Source organism: Serinus canaria, chromosome 7 (assembly GCF_022539315.1).
Source record: "Serinus canaria isolate serCan28SL12 chromosome 7, serCan2020, whole genome shotgun sequence".
NCBI classification, from domain to species: domain Eukaryota; kingdom Metazoa; phylum Chordata; class Aves; order Passeriformes; family Fringillidae; genus Serinus; species Serinus canaria.
In genome coordinates this window covers 11,545,137-11,566,126 of record NC_066321.1, presented here as the reverse complement: position 1 = coordinate 11,566,126, position 20,990 = coordinate 11,545,137, and the positions used below count along the sequence as shown (strand labels likewise).

At 43.9% G+C, this 20,990-nt stretch overlaps 1 protein-coding gene across 3 annotated transcripts in view; it reads left to right on the top strand.

Moving 5' to 3' along the window:
* The window catches only part of GLI2 (GLI family zinc finger 2), a 186,766-nt gene that overhangs the window by 127,473 nt on the left and 38,303 nt on the right, over positions 1-20,990 (top strand). For all 3 annotated transcript variants that reach the window (XM_030241758.2, XM_030241757.2, XM_030241756.2), the window contains one exon: positions 19,994-20,196. In XM_030241758.2, the coding sequence (XP_030097618.1) occupies positions 19,994-20,196 (203 nt within the window). The remainder of the gene's footprint in view (positions 1-19,993; positions 20,197-20,990) is intronic.

The window sequence follows — 20,990 nt, the reverse complement described above, 5'->3', positions numbered from 1 at the left end:
TGGGAGGACAGGCTGATCAGGTCTTTGGAGCATGGGGAAGGCGTAATCCAAAACACTGATCAGGGCTAGTGTGTTTCTGGAGGCTTTTCCTGTCTCATAAACTATTCTGCAAAAAACCAAATCAAAATGCAAGCAGACAAACAAACAAACAAAACCAAAACTAAACCAACAAAATACAAGCCCCCACAGCTTTCTCTTTTGAATATTTTTAAAGATGTTCAAGCAAATTCCATTATGAGAGAGATTTACACATCTGTGCTGTTCTTTAAATTCAGGATAGTTTTGTCACGTGCGTTTAGTTAAATAGCCTTCAGAGTACTTTGAATAACTGAAACCTGAAGTCCAGAGGGACCTGAAGGGGAGTGGTTTCAGACTCACTAAACTATGCAATGAAATGCAGATTGGGCTTGGAAATGTGGGGGCTGGATCTCCAGTTGCTGAATGCTGTGACATCAGGCTGGAGTGACGGGCCTGGGTGAGCTCAGATGGAGCCGTGCCCGTTTGCACTTAGAGAAGATCTGGGCCACTGAGTCGCTGGTGCTGTGAAAAACTGCACCTCTAATTTAGCCTAATCACTGCCAGAAGTTTAAAAATGGCTAAGAGGTTTTAGTACTGAGAACAAAAGCAAGATCTTTGAGGTCTTTTATGTAAACCTCTGGCATGTGTTCATTTAATATGATGTCACTCTGTAATCCACCATTGCTTTTAAATGTCATTCGCAGAGCTTCATGTCAGCGAGTCTTAAGTGATAATCCCTTTGCTTACCTCACTTTATAGTAGATTAAAAGTGACTTCATGCTTCCACCTTATCCGCTGCTAAGCTTGTGCTTTAGGAAAAAAAATTATTTGAACTTTCTTTTCCTGCTGCTTTCTAAAGAGTTTCTAAACAGAGGGTGTGTGTCTTTCAGAAGCTATCTCAATGGGATTGCCCATTCTCCACTGCTTTCAGCATCTGTGAAAATGGATAAATGTTCGGTGCCAACTTCCTGCCCTTTTAAACTCCAGTGTTCTGAATTTGTTTCTCAAGTTTTCTCTCAGCTAAATGGGGAGCACTGCCCTTCCTGGCCTCTTCTTTTTCTTAATCCTAAATAAATCACCTCTCTAGATGGTATTTCGCCTCTTACCAGCTTCTTGCAGTCATAAAGACAAGAGATGCTGAGACTTGTTGCAGTGTTCTGCTCCTCTGTAGCACTTTCTCTTGTACTGAACAGGGGTTTGTGGGCTCCCCCTTGTATCTCCTGGTCTTGTATCTTGTATATATTGGTTGAACTTTTACTCTATCCTTTCTCAGTATTTAAAGCTCTCCATGCAGTTCACCTTTGCGATCCACCATCCTTTTTTTCTCTCCCTGAATTTCACCCTCCTGCTACTAGCACACCTCCTTGTGAAACATGTCCCTCCAGATATTTGCTGCATGTTGTCATATCCTCTTCCCTGCTCTAATGAACTGGCCAGGCTGCAGCCTGCAGCATATAGTCAAATATCAATCCACTCAGCCTCCTCATTCTCACTCTGTTTCTCTGAAATCCTTCCAGTGAGTGTGAAGATAAATGGACAAAACGCATCCATCCCATTGGCTTGTGGAATGAAGCCTGCGGCACATCACTTTTCAGGTGCTGGTTAATCTGGATTCCCAGCTACCAGTGGCCATGGGGAGCAAATTACACAGGGTGCTGAGAGATAAAAACTAATGGCAGGAATGCTGACTTGTGATGTTGGCTGGAAGAAAAATGTAGGATTTTTAATGTCCATACAGAGCGGAAATTTTCAAATCTCATCCAAAAGTTCCCCCCACGCAGCAAAGAGCAGGGAAGTCAATTTACCCTGGATGGATGAAGGACTGAGTCAATTCTGCTGGGATTAGAACATGTGGTTCGAGGGATCCTAGGTATTTTGGGTCTGATTCTTGGACCACCCAGATGGCTGGGGGGAAACTTAAAAGAAAAATACCAATGTGAAAAGGACCCTATTTGGCAGAACTGTGGATGTGGATACCCTGCGTGCAGCTGACACCTTGCAGACACATCTGCACAAACCAAAGAGACTGCAGAACTGGGTGCTGTTACTCTGGCAAATCTCAGACCTGCACATCACTCCCGTGGGAGTGAGTGTGTTTTAGCAGGCTTTCTAGAGCCCTGGCTCTGACACTAAACCACATAAGTATGTTTTTCTTCTGTATGCCAGACCATTTTGAGAATTTGTGATTTTTCACAATATTCTGCCTTGGAGACTCTTGATTCCTGTTCTTTTATGTTTCACCATTGATATTAAATACACAGCTAACAGCTAAAATTTAGAGCTTTGCTCAGGGGTCAAACTTTTAAAAGTGCCTGTGTTATTTCAGATCATAAATCCCAGTGTACTGGGTCTGGCTAACAGCATTTGAAAGTGGGTGTTGTGGGTTTCAAAATAGTGTTGACTCTTAGGTCTGGCTTGTCAAGTGCTAGTAATGCAAAGGCTCAATGGGTTTTTCAAACAAGCTGGATCCTATTTAAGGTCAAACTACTCCAACCTCTGTTGAAAATCAAGACACTAAAGCCATCTCTAGTAAAGGAGTTAAGTACCTAAAAATTCATAAAGTGGCTGGAGTGGAGTTAAGAAACACAGACATGTTAATGAGGTGGCTTGTGCATACTTGGAGCCCAATGTGCATGCCCAGGCCATGCAGCTCCCTCAGGATCAATGGGGATGTTTTCTGCCCTGTCTCCTCTCTGTTGTAGAAGCATGCACATGGCAAATCTCATGGGAGGATGTACTATTGAAAAAACACATTCAGGGTTTAGATGATATCTGTTGGCCAGGCTCCCCTTCAAGAGCAAGTTTGCTGCATTCCCTGCTCCCACTTCATTGGCTTATGTGGGGCTGGGTTTTGATATAATTGATCGTGGTAGCTGATAGTGAACCAGGAGAATGTGAGCCTTTTGATGATTTTTTTAAGCAGATACTTGTCAGAGGGGGGAGTGCCTTAGAGCATGGTAGGAGCTGTCCTTTTTCACCCCCTGGGCAGCAGAAGTACCTCTACCATGGTTTCCCTGCTGCTGAGCTCATGCTGTTAGATTAAATGTGAGAATTAGGCTCCACCCCTGCCTCCTACCCTTTCTCTGGCTGCAGTGGTGTGCCAGTGCTTCTTTTGCACAGGTGGAGCCTCCTCACTACAGGGGTATTTCTTCCTGCACAGCTCTTTTTATCTCTCTCTTACACCTCTCCCTACTCTGCACACGTGAGCCAAAGTCACTTATAACAGCGCTTAGGTACAGCCAGGCTAGACTGAAAAAATATGTTAGGGCTCTATAAATTGCAGTCCCATTCAGCTTTTTGAGATTAAGTCTCTCTGGGAAATAAATGTGTGTTCTTAAATCCAGTAAGGGCCTTTGGGATATTTTCCTTTTGATCTGTGAAAGCATCCTGGAGAAGAATTTGTCTTATTCCTTCTCTTGCCCCTTCAAAAGAGACTTTCCTAGCTTGGTTATGGAGCTACTTACATGGCTTTTGATTTTCAAACCAGCTGCTGGACATGGTACCTGCTGATGGAGAGCTTCATCTGAAAGCCTCTTAAGATCCCACAGAGTAACCACACATCCCAAAGTACCACTGGTAGAGGAAGGCTACCAGAGTGTGGTTAATACATTAAAAATAGGAAAGTTTCAAGCTTACAGCTGCATTAGGGTGATGTTCTTAGATGCACATACTGGAAGGCTGTTTGTCTTCACTGTGAGATAAAACACTTGATTTCCTAGGCTGTCTTTCGTTCGCACTCAAGTGAAGTAGGATATTTTATAAGAGAAAACTGCATTGTAGGTGACAGAAAGCAGAGTGTAGAATGATAGGGAGGTGAAGGAATTAATGCATTCAGTCATCAAATCAGTAAATTAAAGGAAGATCAATCTAACGAGGACTAGCAAGGAGAAGATTTGTAGAAGATACTTGAAAAGTATCTTCTTGAAAAGTATCATCTAAAAGATGAGTTGATAATGCAGAGGGTCACACAGAAAGTGCTCTGGGCTAAAGAACTGTTTCTAAGCCTCTTCCTATTCAGGAAAATGTGTGGGTGTATGCCTAATTAGACATGCCTGTTTAGGTCTGTTGACCTCAGAGAAACGTTAATGAATATTCACATGCTGTCCTGAGGAGAGTGCTCTTCTGAAGATACCACAGAATAGAAATGTTTACTAAAGCCTGCTTGTGTATTTGTGTTCTAAAATTAATTCATATTAGTAATTTTTCTTGTGTGGATATGGACTTGGCTGTTGACTTCAGACCTCTTACAGCAGTGGATTATTTGCTGGTATTCTCATGAAAGACTTCAGTTATGATTCTTTAGATGATTTTTGCAAAGTAGAAGTCCAGGTTTCATGAAGAGGGGCTCTAGAGCTGTGGTGGTTACTTCCATACAGCGTTGCTGTGACTCCAGCATCATCACAGAGGTCCCAGAAGTGGTGTCAAACAGGCCAGTTTTGAGGAGTCTAGCCATGTTACCATGCAGACAAAATATCCCAGTGTCAGCTTCCTACCATGACCAAATTTTCAAGGAGTTACCAGTGTTTGAGGTGCTGCTTTGAGTAACTGATGACCACTCAGGTCAGACTGTGTTGGTGCTGTTGGCTTGAAAAGACTCTCAAGGAGCCAATGGCATTTTCAGTTCTCTGACCTCTGAAATGAGGCTTTTGTTGCTGTTTTACCCTGATTACAAGGCACACATTTTGTAATGACATCTTTTGGGGATCAAGGTACAGCATGAGAGTTGGTATATTTTAGGGATCAGGTCAGGGTGAATAATTCTGTTTTCTATAGACCAGCTGGAAGGATTTTGCACTTGGTTCCCAGGAGAGAAATCGTATAGAAGTGATTTCTATTTTTCTCTTTTTCCCTAGTCCTCCAGCCCAGCTGATTCTCTGTAAGAAGTATTGCTAGGAGCTGATGGACAGTGAAGTATCTTCAAAGTTTTATCCAGTACATTTTGAAGCTTCAACTGTTACAACCTGTTTGTATATTGTTTCCAATAGAAGTCTCTAAACAGAGAAATAGTCATGTGAAACCAGTGTCAGCAGACCCCAAAACACTTTATTCACTTGACAAAATAGTAGACTTCCAAAGTCAAATAGATTTCCAGCCATCTTTGGAAGAGAAATTGTACACAAACACATAACCCAACCACTTTTCAGGCTAGGTCAGAGAAATTCAGAAACCCTTATCCAGGACATGAGATGTAAGAGACTAAGATGGAATTGAGCCAGCTTAGATATTTTACAAGTCATGTCTTTTAAGGGTTCCAGAGGATCTTTACAGAGGATAAATACTGGACTTGGGGGCTTCAGTGGACAGCAATGCAAACCCCTTCATATTCCTCACCAGAGCATCATCACGTGGCCTTGCCTAGTGAGTCGGAGGGAAAGGCATTCTCCCACCAGCACCACTTCCTCCATGTCCTGGGATTGTCTGCTCAAGCCTTGGCTAGGTCTTGACCTCTCTTGGCATGCGAGATCTAAACCTGGTATGACTCCAGACTTCCCTCAACCACGTCTGGTTTGAATCCTGTCAGTGCCTGGATGAGTGTTACCACAAGAATAAGAATCTCTTCAAAGAGTTGTTTGTTTGTTTGTTTAAGAGACCACTTCTGCCAAATATGGAGAAGGTAGAAGCTCTGTGAGCTGTAACTTCTTTCCCTTCAAGTCCTGATGTACTGCTGGAGCTTAGGATTCTGTCAACCTGTTTTCTTCCTTGCTTGATCCCTGGAGAGCAGGGTTTGCATTTCTGGTGAATTATGTGACAGTTTCTGATAAGGATGGATGGTGAGCAGAGACTTGGGTTTGATTTCTGTGCAGATGTCACATTGTTTCAGGTATGTCATTCTGGTGGAGGATATTGGGTGAGTGACCCTTCCTAGGGTGACTCAGTGAGTAAATGGCACAAATAGAGGGACAGAAGATTCCGTAAGGTGCCTTGTGCTGAAGAGCAGCAGATTGTGCTCCCTGCCAAAGTCTTGCACTGGATGCAGTGGTTTCCTATCCCTTCACTTGGTTTTTTGACTATGTTGCCAAACTGGACTTTTTCCAGGGTCTGGTTTCTGTGATTGACTTCATTACTTTGTGTGTCATAAACCCAACTCTTCCAGCTGTGTGTTCATTGGTGCTTTTCTCCCAGGAAGGGGAATTTTGTGGTTCACACATTCACCAGCAAAATTGCTGCGATCTATGAACTTCCAGTGCAGTAAGAATTTGTGTGTGCTCGTAGGGTGTGTGTGGTGTCTTCCTTGCTTAGCAGTGTAAGGTCTCATTCTAGTCTCATCCTCGTGTTACCATCCTCACTGGATGAAAGCTGGCTGAAAGTAATCTCCTGGCCTACAGTGCACCATGGTCTGCTCTCCCCAATCACATTTGAGATTCATTTAAAAGAGCCAGTGGTGTCCAGGAGCAAACCTTTGATTAAAATGAAATTGTAGACTTTCAGAAGCTGTTCGTGAAGGCTGAAGGTAGAAGGTGGACATGCAGCCCAGCAGTCTGGCATCTTGGGAGGTGTTAGGAGAGCTTGACAAATATGGCTGTAAAAATCCATGTGTACAATACCACAAGCTGCATTTGTTATTAATTTTTGACTTGTCAAACTTTTGTCCTCCTTCCCTGAACAGGAGAATGAGACCTTTCATTTGGGATTTTTGTAATTAAACGTTTATCTCCTATCAATAGGTCCTTATAACTTCCTGTACTTGCTCTGTCCCTCAGATACTCTATGACTGACCTTAGAACATGGCCTATGCATTCTTGTACCTTTTTTTTTCATTGGCTAGAAACTCTTTTGTAGCAGGCATGAATGGTTGTATTAATCCTTATGGTTTTCATGAGTACCAAATGTGTACTGCATGCTGGGTAAGAGTAATTATATTGCCATTAGATTGTGAGCAGCTTTCCTGTACTGTGATGTATAGAATTGTGAATATTGGCAGTTCAGATCCAGACAGTTGAATTTCCTTGGTTACTATTAATACTTCAGATTATTTAAATCACAACTATTTTTTTAATCAATATTATTTTCACCTGTTACGTCCTTTGCTTATTTAAACAAATCAGGCAGCTGATATGACTATATAAAAAAACCCCAAAACATGCAAAGTGCAGGATCTTAAGTTCAATTTTAAAACTAAACTGCAAGATAGGAGAATTTCTTATCAAAATCCTGTCTACAGCGTTTTCCTACCATGAAGGTATGTAAGAGCTTATACCCCACTGAAATCAACTTGGGCTGTAAGTGATACTTGATGGTGTAAAAAGATGACTGATGGGACTTTCAGAGGCTTCTACCACATGGAAAACCTCACAACTGGGTTTTCAGCATAGCTTTGATTGCCAGGCTTGGTTTGTTTGCCACTGGGCTGTCTAAAGTGAGTAAAGAAATCCACTGCACCTGAGCAGTTCTGATTTCTCATTTCCAGACCACAGTACAATGGCCCTGTGTTTCCCTTTTCCAAAACCAGAGAGAAGTGTTTAAATAACATTTTGTGCTGAATTATTAAAACTGATGCAAATGTTTTCACTAAAATTTGAGTATGTTTAATATCCCTTCTCTTGAATTTTAAATAGAACCAATACTTGGTGACTTAATTGCCCAGCAATATATATTTTTTAGATTTCTGCCTTATATTAATAAAATGAGTGTATTTACATAGTTCCAACCTAAGCACATCTTGTTTTACTGACTAATTGCCTCATTTAAAGGGCACACAATGTTAACACCTTTTGGCTTGCCTGAGACTTTACGTCATGCTACACACTGAATCCCATAGTGAACTTTATCCTATGTAAAAGATAAATCATGTTTTCTATCTTTCTTGATAAAATGTTCCAAAGAACCCGCTCCACAACTCTCTGGCCATTTTAAACTGTCCCCATTGCCCTGAGGTTGTGTTCAGACTAGCTAGATGACCATCTCAGACAGAGTTGGGCTGCTGTTGTGGAAAGCAGTGGCTGTAACCTGTGAGTTGAGCACCTGCAGTTGCCCATGCAGCCATCTCTTCCTCGGCTCTGCATAGTTTGAGTGTGCACAAACAGGGCTGGGGGTCTCATCCCTCTCACCACTTTAATGCCACATGCACTGGTTTTTAGTGAGATGCAGGAAATATGATTTTTGAGGTTGTAGAGTGATGAAGATCCTTCTGCTTCTGCCCCTGGATCAGCAGGAGGAGAGGGAGGCACCAGAACTGTTAGTGTGAGGAGGATGTCTGGGGGCCTTTGCCAGTGCTGATGCTGCAAAACCCCCCTGTTTTTCAGGCAGCACCCCAAACCCAGCTGCAGTTCCCTGGAAGGGGGAGCATAAAGAGTGGCTGTGCCTCTGCCATTGGAGAATTTAGGAGAGAGACAGTTTCAGCTACTTGGCATCAACCTGGTGCTTTTGGGAATTAGATGTGACATTTGAGGTCAGGTTGGCATAACTTAAGGGTCAGCTGAGGAATGGAGGTACTGAATTTGCTACTTTTACCCAGCTGAGCTTAGTACCCAGCTTTAACCTGAGTTGAAAGAAGGTCTGGGGTGTCTAATATTGATTGGAGTTCCCATGCAGGCAGAGAGGCAGGTGAGAGCAGTGGCCAGGAGCAGTGAGGCCATGGCACAGCCCTAAGGACAGAAGCCACTGGTGGGTGGTGGCGTGGTGAGGAGCTGTCTGTGCCCAGGCCCCCTCTCCTGCCAGACTGGTGAGCACCAGACCCGGGTATGCAGCGCAGCCCTGCATATCTGTCAGATATGCAGGGCTGGGTTCTGTGGCCTGGAAAGACCATGTGCATGTGTACATCACTCTCCAGCTGCAATGACAAGGGCTCTTTGAAATGCTCTTCTGCATTTGCATTTGCAAAAGCTGGATAAGCCTTTTTTAAAAAAAATCTGATAAGTAGCAGGCAATTGAATTAAACACTGTTGACTGTATTGCTGTCTCTTAACAAACTCCATCTGTATGGTCTCCCTTTGTAGACACAATTTTATAACTTAATTTCCCTACCAAAACATCAGTGTTTACTTAGTAAGAAATCTGTTCTTTGTCAGCTTAAAACAGTGATTTCTTTATTACCACTCTGCGCAAGGAATGACAGCACAGAGTTGGCACTGGAGCAAGTCTGGTTGAGTCTACAGCGTTGTAATGGAAACAGGGTGAACTGAGGGTCAAGTATAATGGGATTTGTATACAGAAATGTGTCTGCATAAGGAATAGCTGCATGAGATAAGAGAATGAAAGATGAGGCCCACAGGTCTCCCTTTGCATGGTGTTGGGAAGGAGGTATTGCTGTAGGTACACAGCAGACACAGGAGATGGGGTTCCCTCTGCACCAGCATAGCAAAGTTCCCTAAATCACATGTGCCTGCTCCTGCACCAGCTGATGTTGGTGGGTGTAGGATGGATTGGTGCAGTCATCAGGGATTACTTTAAGAATGTTTTGTATGTAATTTTTACTGATTTTGGGAAGCATAGGGTCAGTGAGGGGTTTTAAAGCTATTACCGTCTGTGGCCTTCCTAAAAATTTTCTAGCAGAGTTGTTAAACATTGTATCAGGAATTTAGCCTGAATAACAAGAGATTTGCAGAGATTTTTCACCATCTTTCACAGCCCCTAAAGGAGTTTTTAGTGTTTCCCAAGGGTTTTGCAAACCACAGGTTGAAAAGCACTAGTGTAAACTTTCAGCAGTAAACAGCTGGGGAACATCAGATCCCTATTCCTTCCCTGATAAATGTGTTGTATTTTCCTATCCCGTTGAAAAACCGAAAGCATAGGAGAGCAGCTGTAGTCAATGACACCTATTTGCAAGGAAGGTTCTTTGGGTGGTTATGTGGCAGATGAGATATGAAACACCTCATGTTTTTTTGCCATGAGATGATGAGTTGGGGGGCAGGGGAAGCATCCTGGCTCCTTTGAAGTATGTTCAAGTTGTACAGTGCTGTGAGCAGAGCTGGGGTTTTACCATAGGACTGGGCTTCTGTTTATTGCTTTTACTTTCTCCTGCCATAGAGCCTTTCTCAGTCTTACATTGCAGGCTAGAGCTAGTAGAGAAATGCCAGTTGTTTGTTGCAAAATATTAATTTTGTTGCAATTGGAGAGACTCTGCTTTCTCGGAATTTTTTGTGCTCAGCTTTTTTCTATGAAAAATTAAACCTGGAATGCTGATTTTAAAAAACCATTTTTGTCTCATTAATGTTCATTTTCTTTCTAATGTTAAAAAAGCAAATAGAAATGGAAAAAATAAAGTGATAGGTTAAAAAGAAGAAATAAATGTTGAAGTGCTAATTTATTGTTTATTCTCTTATTTTGTACAGAAAACTCAAGATACTTCAAGAGAAAAGCTTGTTTGGAATAAAAAGGGTTTATTCCCAACAGTCATATCAGTGAAAAACTTTTACCTAGTTCTGCTCTTCACTATATAATTGCTTGCTTTTCAGCATCCTCGTTGCAAAGCAAAGGCTGGTTAGATCAGCCAGTCTGCTGTATCAGATCTTACATTACATCTTGAGCTCTTTGAGTGCCATTAGCATTTCCTTTTAGAAGTGAAGAAATATTGACAGTTTGGTAGGTTATCTCGCATTTTACTGCACGTTAGGGCACTTCAAAGTCTTTATGTAGTGATGGGAACTGTCATGAAGTAGATGTGAAAAGGGCCTTTGGTCCAACTAAACCTGTCAGCAAAAAGATTTAGGGCAGATGGTTATTATTAGAAATCAATGTATTTATTATATATTGTTCAGGAATATTTCCCTTTGGAGGTTACTGTGAGTACTGTTGCTGTTTAAAATGTGTCAAATGCCAGTAAAATTAATTCCTGCAGAAAACCCAGGGAGCCCCAACCAAAAGCTTTGTTATTATGGGAAGGCATGTCTCTTACTCCTTTGTGCTGTGATGCACCAGAGGTAGACACACAGCACACCAGCAGAATGCCTGGCATGTGTCTGTGTGTGTGAGAGATGTATTTCTGCACAGCTATCACAATCACCTTTATGTTCTGTCAGAGCTCCTCTGTCTGCTGTGTCTGGAAAGGCTCTGTAGAGATCTGTGCTGTACCTGTTCCCATTTTGTTATATTCCCCTTTGTAAACTATGGGGTTTGGTTACTTCCAGTTAGTTACAGCAGCTTACTGCTGCTTAGGGCAAGTGTGTCATTTTTCTAAGGCTTGAACACCATTGGTTTTCTCTTGTACATTAGTAAAGAGAGGCAGGATATTTCAGAGTTTTGTAATTAATTGGATGTTGGTTTTCTTCCTTCATGTCTTGTTTAGCTACAGTTTTTAAGTTATAGGACCTTGGATTATGGGAAGAGGACATTCCCAACAGAAAAGGAGCATATTAGCAGAAACATTATTGCTGGAAGTCGTTGTCCTGGAACAAAGATTCATTTTCCATTCACCCCATGATTTACAGCACATTCCAACCAAGTGATTTGGCTATGGTCTTCTGGCATAACATTGTTTGCCCTTTCCCTGACATTTTGCATATAAAGAAAAGTTATGAGCTTCTTGGGCATTCAAGGTACCAGGAAATGCAGGAGTCTTACCTAATTTGTTAACATGAAATTATAGATGTCAGACACAGACTCTGTTAGTTAACGTTGGTTAGAGTAATGCTGCAGCCAGTTGATTGTATTACAGTCATGATGAAGAGGAATGGTCTTTTTTTGCTTTTCTGGGATATGACAGGTATGGAGCCAAGGCAGATTTAAAGTGTAATGAATGAATAAGCATTTTTTGTGGTTTGCCTGACTCTTCCATGAGCCCTGTTGCTGTGGTGTTGCTGCCACTGTCTTTCTCTCTCCTCAATGGATTAGTGCTGGCATAACATGGAAACCAAGTTTTCCAAAGTAGTATAGGAATTGTCTTTTAAATGCTAAATGCTTCGGTAGCACTTGAATGTTACAACCTTTTAAGGGAGAGAAGCCTCCACCCAAAAGCAGCCCAGGAAAAAGACACTGGGCAGGGATTCAAAAACTCAGATTTCTTCCCCACAGACATGCACTTCCATTTGTTTTCCCAAGCCCAATTTCTTCACAACTACAGGCAAAGTATTCACTTGAAAGTGCTAATATCCTCAACATGTGTCCCAAGGGAAAACAATGAGATGCAGAGAAATGGCTGTGTCACATCTGACACATCTCTCTAGCACCCATTTCCCACATGCCCACACCAGTGTTGGCTCCTCTCAAATCTCCCTCAGCTTTGCCATCAGGATCTGGTCTGCCTCTACACCGCTCCCCATCTTTTTCCCCAGCAATTCTTGCCTGGCTTGCTCCTTCAAGCAGCCATGCCACTGCCCAGCCTTCATCCCCTCCCCACCCTGACCCTGAGCGTTTTGACACCCCAACCCTCAAAATTTGTGGCTACTGGAATCAAGTTCTCATGCATGGTGGTTTCAACCTGAAGTTCACATGTCTTCAGGTTTCCACTGCTCCTTAGGTTTGCTTCCTTTTACTGGCTCCTACACTTCTATCCATGCTTTCCTTCATGCCTTTTCTCTCACTTTTCTTCCTTCTCTCCCCCTCAGCTACCTTCCTTGAAGTTTCCCTTCTTAAAATACGCTTCTTCTCTGAAGGCTTTCATCATTAATCTCTCAAGAAACTATCTTAGAGCCTCATCTGCTGTGCTTTGATTTATTCGTTGTGCAGTTTTTTTTGGTAAGTATCTCACAGGAGCTGAGCTGGTCATCCTTCTACCTCCATTCCCAAAGGAAAGCTTGTGTGAAAAGGTGGGCTTTCAGAACTTAAATTAAAAGATCATGTAAGTAAGATAATTAGATTTAAAAAAGGATATTAGGATCTGAAACAGAATGTTTACTTGCTTTGATGTGCTTTTGGAACATATGTCTGCACAGTGGGCTGTGTGGCTGATTAAGTGTAAAACAATCCGAGAAAAAATCACCACTATTAAGCTTAAATCAAAGATCTCTCCCTAAGACACTAATTTGATTTGGGTTTGAAGGTCCCGTATCAACCCTAATTTCTACCTTTGATGTCTTGCTTCTTTGTGTGTTGTATAATGGAGGGCAACCTTACTTATGAAAATTTGCGGTTCTCTTCCATTTTAAAAGCAAATATTGTTATTGTTGTGTTTCAGTTGTGACTACAAATGTCAGCCAATACTAGACCCTTGTGATAAATGCAGCACAAATGCAATGAGAAACTGTATGTGGTCAGGAGAGTTTTTAATCTGAGAACCAATCCTGCAGGCTCCCAACTTTGCTCTCTCCAAAAGTTTCCCCTGTCCCCACTGAGGCTGCCAACAACCTGTGAGCTTAAAATCGTTGTTAACGTATGGTGGAACTCAGATGAAAAAAGGTTTCAAGCTCTAAACCAAAACACTTTTGATTTCATTATTAAAAAATAATATATATTCAGTGAAATCAAATAGGTTGTTTGATTTGTTCTTGGATTTAGATTTTTTTAGGTATAGGATTGAAGTCAGGTATGTTTGAATATGGATTCGGCCTTCAAAAGGAAAAATGAAAGATGTTTACCACTGTTTTTTTTCTACTTTTGTAACAATTATTTTTCTTACCTGGAACAAGTATTTTAAATTATTCACATGCTGGAAGTAGCATTAAGTATAAGGGATGGAAAAAAAATCATGCAAAGAAATTGTACTTGCCTTATATTATGATACTGTGTAGATGAAAAACATAGAAGTTGTGTTGGAGACCTGTTCTTGTTGCTCTTGCCATTGGTGGCAGAATTTTCTTTGATTTCAGTAGTACAAGATTAGACTTAAGGCATGACAACTACCATTGCCAGTGGATGTGGAGTGGGATTTTCATAGTGTCTACCTAAATCCTTTCAAAGCGTTGCCCAAACCACAAATTCACAAATAAGAGATTTTCTGTTCAGAGTTTTTTATCTGTTAACGGCCCAATGGAATTACTACAGTTACCTGATCTGACATCTGCAACATTGGCCACAGGATTCCCCTCTTTAATTTCTACTGTGGGAGAAATTACTATTTTCTACTATTAAAAGTCAAAACCTTGCTATGCACTTATAGCCCATCTTTTAAAAAAGCATCTGGTTTTGCCGTACGGTCTTGTTGCAATGCTGAATTTACCAATTCCACCCATTAACCCATCTAATGGAAACTTACCCTTGTTGATAGAAATATCTTTAAAATCAATATTTTATTGTTATAAACCTTTTATTATTATTACTTTTATGCTTCCTTTTTTGATAAAAGACCTGTTTGAGGGGGAAGAGAGAAAATATGAACTGCATGAAACATGTCCATTAAATTCTGCAGAAAAGCTGTAACAATTTTTGTTCAGATTCACAATCTCTATAACATCTTATAAGTGAGAGCATTAACTGCTGTATTAGCCACAGCAGCTCTGATTTTCTGTATATTCCTCTTTGTGAGTATGAAAATAAATTTATTAACCTTATTTTAGAGCTGTGAAGATACAGGGGAAGAAAATATTACTTGTGCATCCCGATGGAGCGGGGGCTGGGAGATAGCAGTGATGTCTCTGGAGTCCCCATGTCGATCTCTTTGTAAAGGGACACAGAGGCCAGCTCTCCAAGTTGATAGTCTTATATTCGATCATCAGGTCACTTTACTGGGTAATTATCAACTTTTGCAGTGCTGGGGGAGCTGGGAAGGGCGAGTGATTCCCCATCGCCTCATTACCGGCGATCCCTGGAGCGGCTGCGGGGAGAGGCGGCTGCGAGGTAGCTCTGTGCTGCTCCTGCAGCACATCCTCTGCTCTCCGAGCTGAAAACACGGCAGGGAGGGAGATCTTTGTGAATGATCAAATGCCATGTGAATTTGATAGTCGTGGCCCAGGTTTGACCTCTGGAAGTTACCTTGTTTTGAGGGACCTCGCGGGGTTTGATCCTCAGGGTACCGCACAACTGGTGCGACCTCTCGCCCTTCCTGTTGTAAGGGACTTTAAATCAGAAATAAACAGAGGTGAAGCTGAGGGCTGCTGAGAGCTGTTTAGACTGAATCATTTAGCATGAATCCTGGGGCATTTTAGGTTTCCTGTTGAATACAGCTTTGGCATCCCATCTCTACAGTGTCTGCCATGAGAGCAGTCCATTTTTCAGTCGTCTGTATGGCTTTCCTCCATCTCCTTTAGACAAAGGTGGTGTTCTGGGTACACAGCACTTGGGAAAACAGGCTAGGAAGTTTTATGTAAAACAAAACAAAAGGAAGTTTTGGGGTTTAAAAGTGGGGTTTTAAAATGATTGTTGGCTTTAAAAGCTTTATTTAAATAGCAAAACTTTACCAGAGTATGATACCCCTCCCCATGAGTAGTTCTGTTCCTTGCTTCTGTGTCTGTTTAGCAGCTATGCGTTTCTTTATTGTAGAGCAAAACAATTGCCTTCAAGTGTCCATATTCCATTAAGCATATGGAAAAGTATTCAGCCCTTTGTTTTCTGCAGAATGAATTTATTTGTCACATAAGTATTAATTTAGACTAGTCATGGAACATTAGTGCTTGGTAATTGTCCACATTTTTCTGGGGTTTATTTAACTGATGGAGATTATTTCAGAAATGTGCAACTTCTTTAACTGTTACATTCATTGCTGAGTGCCCCTTGCAGAGGCTGCAGGCTCATAGCAGTGGCAAGATGTTGCTTCATCTTTGTCACGCAAGATTTTGGGACGGCTGATGCGTGTCCACTGAGGGAGAGTGGGGAAAAGTCACCCCAAGGCCCTTTTCACAGCAGCCAACACTGGTTTTGCCAGATCCTGAGGTTTTCCCTTCCCAAGAACCCAGCCCAATTCCTCAGAGAGGATGCTGCCCCTCTGCCATGGGACCACAAGGCTTCTTTCTCAGCAGCAGCATCCAGCAGCAGCATCCAGCAGCAGCATCAAGGACAAGCACCTGCCAGGCTCCAAGGCACAGACAGGAGAATGGTGCTCTGTCTCACTGAAAACCACAGGCTGAGGTTTTTTTGCCTCCGTTTTCAAAGGAAACTGCCAGCTACTTTCCCCAGACTTTGGGACAAGGCTGCAGAGCTTCAGACGAGCTGTCACTCCTTTCAGCAAAACCCAAGAGGCAAGAAAATTAAGCAGATCTCTTTTCCCTAGTGAAGGACTGTTACAGAGTGACCAGCTCCTGGGAAACCAGAAGTCTGCCAGTGTCCTACAGGCAGTGTGTATCATGTCTCAGATGCTGGTATCTCTCCTTTTGCTGATTGTGTTTCTCTGTTGTCAAGTGTCACCACTGCCCCAAAGTTCTGCTCCTCAGGCAGCTGAAGACTGGTAAATTGTGCCAGGATTTCTGCTCTTCCAGAAGGGTCATCCACTGCACTGGTAAAGACCTGCTCTGTAAAGCCTTTAGTAGCTTGTATGCCCCCAGCACCACCATGAGGCCCGGCAGCTCTTAGGTGGCATCAGGTATGTCTCCCTCTGTTAAAGAGCAGCAAAGGAAAAGCCTCTCCTGGGTGGGAGAGGAAATGAATCCAGGCTCACATGCTTCGTCAGAAATGCAAATTGCCCTACAAATCCTGAGCATTAATTATAGAGCCTGGGCTTCTTGCTGGAACCACAGGGAAAACAGGCCCCTGGCTCACATTAAATTTAATGGTGTTTGGACACCCAATTCCCTTAGCCTATTTGAAAACCAGAATCCCACTTTCTCCAGATATATATGTGGTCAGGTAAAATCCCTCATCCCACTGCAGACAGCAACATTTCTACAGCATTGTATTCAGCACAGCCAGGAGTCTCCCTCCATTGGTGGGGTGTTTTCCTCATGCTATCTGTGGGATCCAGGAAAGAAGTGGGGAGTGACATGGCTAGCAGAGGTCTGGACAGAGAGCTCTATGAACAGGCTGAAGAATGCAGCTCTGGCACTATGGTTTCACTGCATGGGCTGGTTCACCACACCAAGCTGAAGGATGTCCCACTGCAGAGTCTGGGGCATGGGCATGGAGAGCCCTGCACGCCCTGGATGTGAGCTGGACATGGGGACAGAGCTGCCTTGCCCCTGCACTGCTTCATCTCTCATCCACTGCCTCTAAGGAGCAGGATGTGATGGTCTCTGCAAGGAGCAGACCTGTGAGGATACAGCTGCCTCTCACTGTGTAGTTGTAGTGCCAATGCAATGGCTCAGTGTGGGATGAGGTAAGAAAATGCAGCTGGGAAAAAGGTGGGGAAAAAATCAAACCTTTGGGAAGTTAGGAGCAGAGGATGCCCCTGGCTGAGTGAGTTGTTCCTGGGAGGCAGCTCCTGGAAGCCACATTATTTTGCAGCATACTGCACTGTGGGACGTTGTTTTGCTAGAATTGTAGATGTACAACAGTGAGAGGTGATCTCTGCCTGGGAGGGCTCACAGGAGCCAGACCTTGATGGGAGTATGGCTGTCCTGGTCCACAGATGGACCAGGGAGCAAGGACAGGCTTTAAGCAGAGCCATAAGGAGCTGCCTACTCTCTAGCCCAGTCTTTGTGCACAGGGCCAACCTCATGCTCAAACACCAGCTGCGTTTCCAGCTGCATGCATTTTGGGGAAATTCTTGATCTTTTTCCCAGTGTTACCTCTTTGTTCAGGGTGGAGTTTTCCTATTCTGAGGGACTCCAGCATTTCTGCCTAATTTAGCACAGAGAAAATGAACAGCAAACCCTTCATATTGTTATATGCATTTTAGATGTCGGCCTCACAGTTTGATCAGCAGAGGCTCCAAAGGCTCGTAAACCTGGTAATACATAGTTCCAGGACTGCATCAAAGAAGTTCACAACCCTTTTGGGAGAAGCTGTGAGTACTGATGAAAGAGGGAACTTATTGTATATGTAAGAAAACCTCTTTCATGGCTTATGTATTAAGGCAGGCTCTGTGGCCCAGGGAAGATTGGGGCTGCTTTTAATTTACATCGCCCCTCACTTATATTAAGTCTTCGTCAGAAGAAAAATTAGTCAGATGTTTTCTTAATGACATCATTTTTTTTAATCCTGTTTCATTTTTTCCAGATGAGGCGGTGGAGATTATTAGAAATGAATTGAAACTAAATCTGGAACAGAGACTTTGATTCACTTCTCCCTCCTCCCCAGTAGAAATAAATTGGTCGGCTCCGTGCTCGGGTGCCTTTATTAGCAGCCTCGACAGAAACCAGCCCCAGCGGCCTCGGCTGCAGCTTCCTGAGCTCGCTGCCGCCGCGGCTGACGTCATGGCGAGAGGCACCAGGGAGTGACTTTGGTCACCCCATAATTTTGGTAATGGAAGGCCATGGCAACACAGGTGGGGAGGTTATGAGGTCTGAAATAGCCGTGCCATCATCAGTTCGTCTTTCAGTGTCACGAAAGAAAACAGGGTTGATGCTTGTGGGTGTTTCTCTGGCAAAACCCTGGCCTGGGTCTGATGAGCCACCTGTTTTGGTGGCTGTGCATCTCCACAAAGCCTTTATGTGTGGCAGGTTTTCACTGCCTGGTATTTCACACCACCGAGCCACAGAGTGCATTGCTACAGGAAAGTACTTTGAACTATAAATATTTCAGAAGGCATTTAATTTACTACCCATCAGCAGAAAGTGTTCAAAAAGCCACAAGGTTTACTAATTTATCAGAAAGACAGAGAAACACACAGAAGATCAAACAAAGACAAACACGCTTGTTAAATTGCTGAATAAGTCTGCAAAGCTTCTATTACATTTCTGTGTGGTTTTGTTGATATGCAAGTATTACAAATAAATTAAAATGCACCTGAACTGTTGATAAGGCAGGGTGGGACTGAGATCCTGAGGTGCTGGTGGCGTGTTGAAACTGCTCAGACCATCGTGTTTGTGGTTGTCTGTGCATGGAGAGACAGATCTTACATGCACTCACTAATGGCATATTTGGATAGTCTTAGTGAAGGGCCTTTGTAATACCCTGCCTTAGATCAGCCCACATCCCAGATCCCTGACCTCCAAATCCCTGTTGTCTTCTGTGCTCAGGGTGCAGCCCCATGGGGTGCACATCCATCTCCCTCAGCTTTGCCAGAGCACCCAGTCAGGGACAAATGCTGTCCCTGCTGTGACCTGTGTGTCAACACCAGCTCTGCTTCCAGCAGTCTGTGAGTACAGAGAGAGCTAATACAAAGCAGATTTTGCTCTTTTGTTTTGCCTAATGACAGCTCTGCCTCCTTTGGTGTCTAGCTCAGATTTTCTGCTTCTCAGGTCAGGGTGAGTAACTTTTTCTCCTTTGCAGCCTCTGTGGCTTGTCTGAGAGGCTGGAGGGTACAGTAGGGCACGTGTCTGCAGACTTTTTCTTCCATCCTTGTTCACCCTTCAAAAAACTGCTTAAGCACTAAAACATGCATGTGACTTTTTTTGTTACCTGCTGAATCCCTCAGTTTTTACTGACTTTATTCTCAGGTAGCACTTGGCCTGGGGAAGATCTGAGGGATTTGAGAGAGGCGGCCCCCAGAAAGCATGCAGTAAAACCTCTCATGAACTTTTGCCCTCTGAACCGTACCACCAACCTGTCAAGGAGGTTTGTGCTGGCCATGATGGACGCAGGAGGTGGGGCTGCTGCGCCAGCACGGGCCAAGCCACGCATGCTGGCCTGAGCAAAGCACAGCTCAACTCCACATAAGTTCTCCTTGCAACATTCCCATCCTTGCACAGACTGCCCTTTCTGCACATGGCAGCACTAAACATTTGGATATCCAGGGGCTGTGAGGAGCTTGCAAACTTCAGGTTTGCCTCAAATATCGTGTGGCCAGCCTCCCTGTGCAAGGAGATGGGGTGGGATCTCTAGCACTGTGTGTGTTCCATGCCTCCTCTGTGTGCAAGCGCTGCCTAAAGCAGCTCATTCCCCTTTCCACAGCAGCCCAGTTGGGGTGAGCCACCTTGCACAAATGCATATTTAGTGCAATACTGGTGCATGTCCACAGGAAGCTTGGGAACTTCAGACTCTGCCTTTTCCAAGAAGAGAGGATCGTCCCACTATGTGCTTGAGCTCCTCTCTTGTGGGTGAAGGTGGTGGGGCAGGACAGAGAGGGGTGGCAAGCAGTTGTGCCTGCTCTGGGTGGCTGTGAGTGACAGCGTGTCTCTGTTTCCCTCCCCAGGCCTCCTCCTCTGAGCGGCAGCCCCGTCATCTCCGACATCTCCCTCATCCGCCTGTCTCCGCACCCTGCCGGGCCCGGCGAGTCGCCCTTCAGCCCCCCTCACCCCTACGTGGCCCCCCACATGGAGCACTACCTCCGCTCTGTGCACAGCAGCCCCACGCTCTCCGTCATCTCTGCTGCCAGGGGCCTCAGCCCTGCTGACGGTAAGACACTCTGCTACTGGTACTGCAGCGATTTTGTAGCTCACCAGGACTGAAATTCCCTAAAACCCGGGGATTTACAGCTGCAAAGACTCCGCAGCTGCTCTCTGAAGTGGGAGAGCTGTCTCTTTTTCTTTTTGTTGGATTTTTTTTTTCCCCTTTAACTACACATTTGTTTTGCATCATCGCACTGAGAAAGCAGAGCGTGAGAATAGCTATTACTGCTGGATCATATTATAAATATTTTGCTTAAAGTACGTTCCTTTCTGCAGCGCTCTCTTTCTCTCTTAGGAGCTTCCCTGTTCTTATGTCTCTGCTGGGACCCAGCTTTCCCCAGAGAGGGTCACAGTTGTTCTGGCTGCCTGGGCTGGCTGAGACTGATGTTACAGAAGAGACAACGCTGGCTGGGTTATCCCCTGTTGGCTTTGTGTCTGGGGTCAGCGTGGCTGCTGAGTGAAGGCGAGGGGCCATACTTCCTTCCTCCTTACTCCTGAGCTGCTCCCTTCAGGGAAGACGAGGATGTGTGGGGAGTCAGTGCTGGGTGCAGGCAGAGGTGATCATGCGCTCTGAGCCCTATCAGACCCCGTGCTGGGGAGCTGGGGACAAAGACATCCAACAGGGAAAGGGGAAAATGCACAACACTGCTTTCACTCGGCAAGGTGTAAGTTATGTCTTACTTTCTTAGAAGAGCTTCATTACGCAGTTGCAGGTGGCTGGCTCAGTGCCCAGGGAATAGCTGGGGACCTGGTCTCTGCATGCCCAGCAAATCCCGACATCCCTCGGCTCCCAAGCTGCTG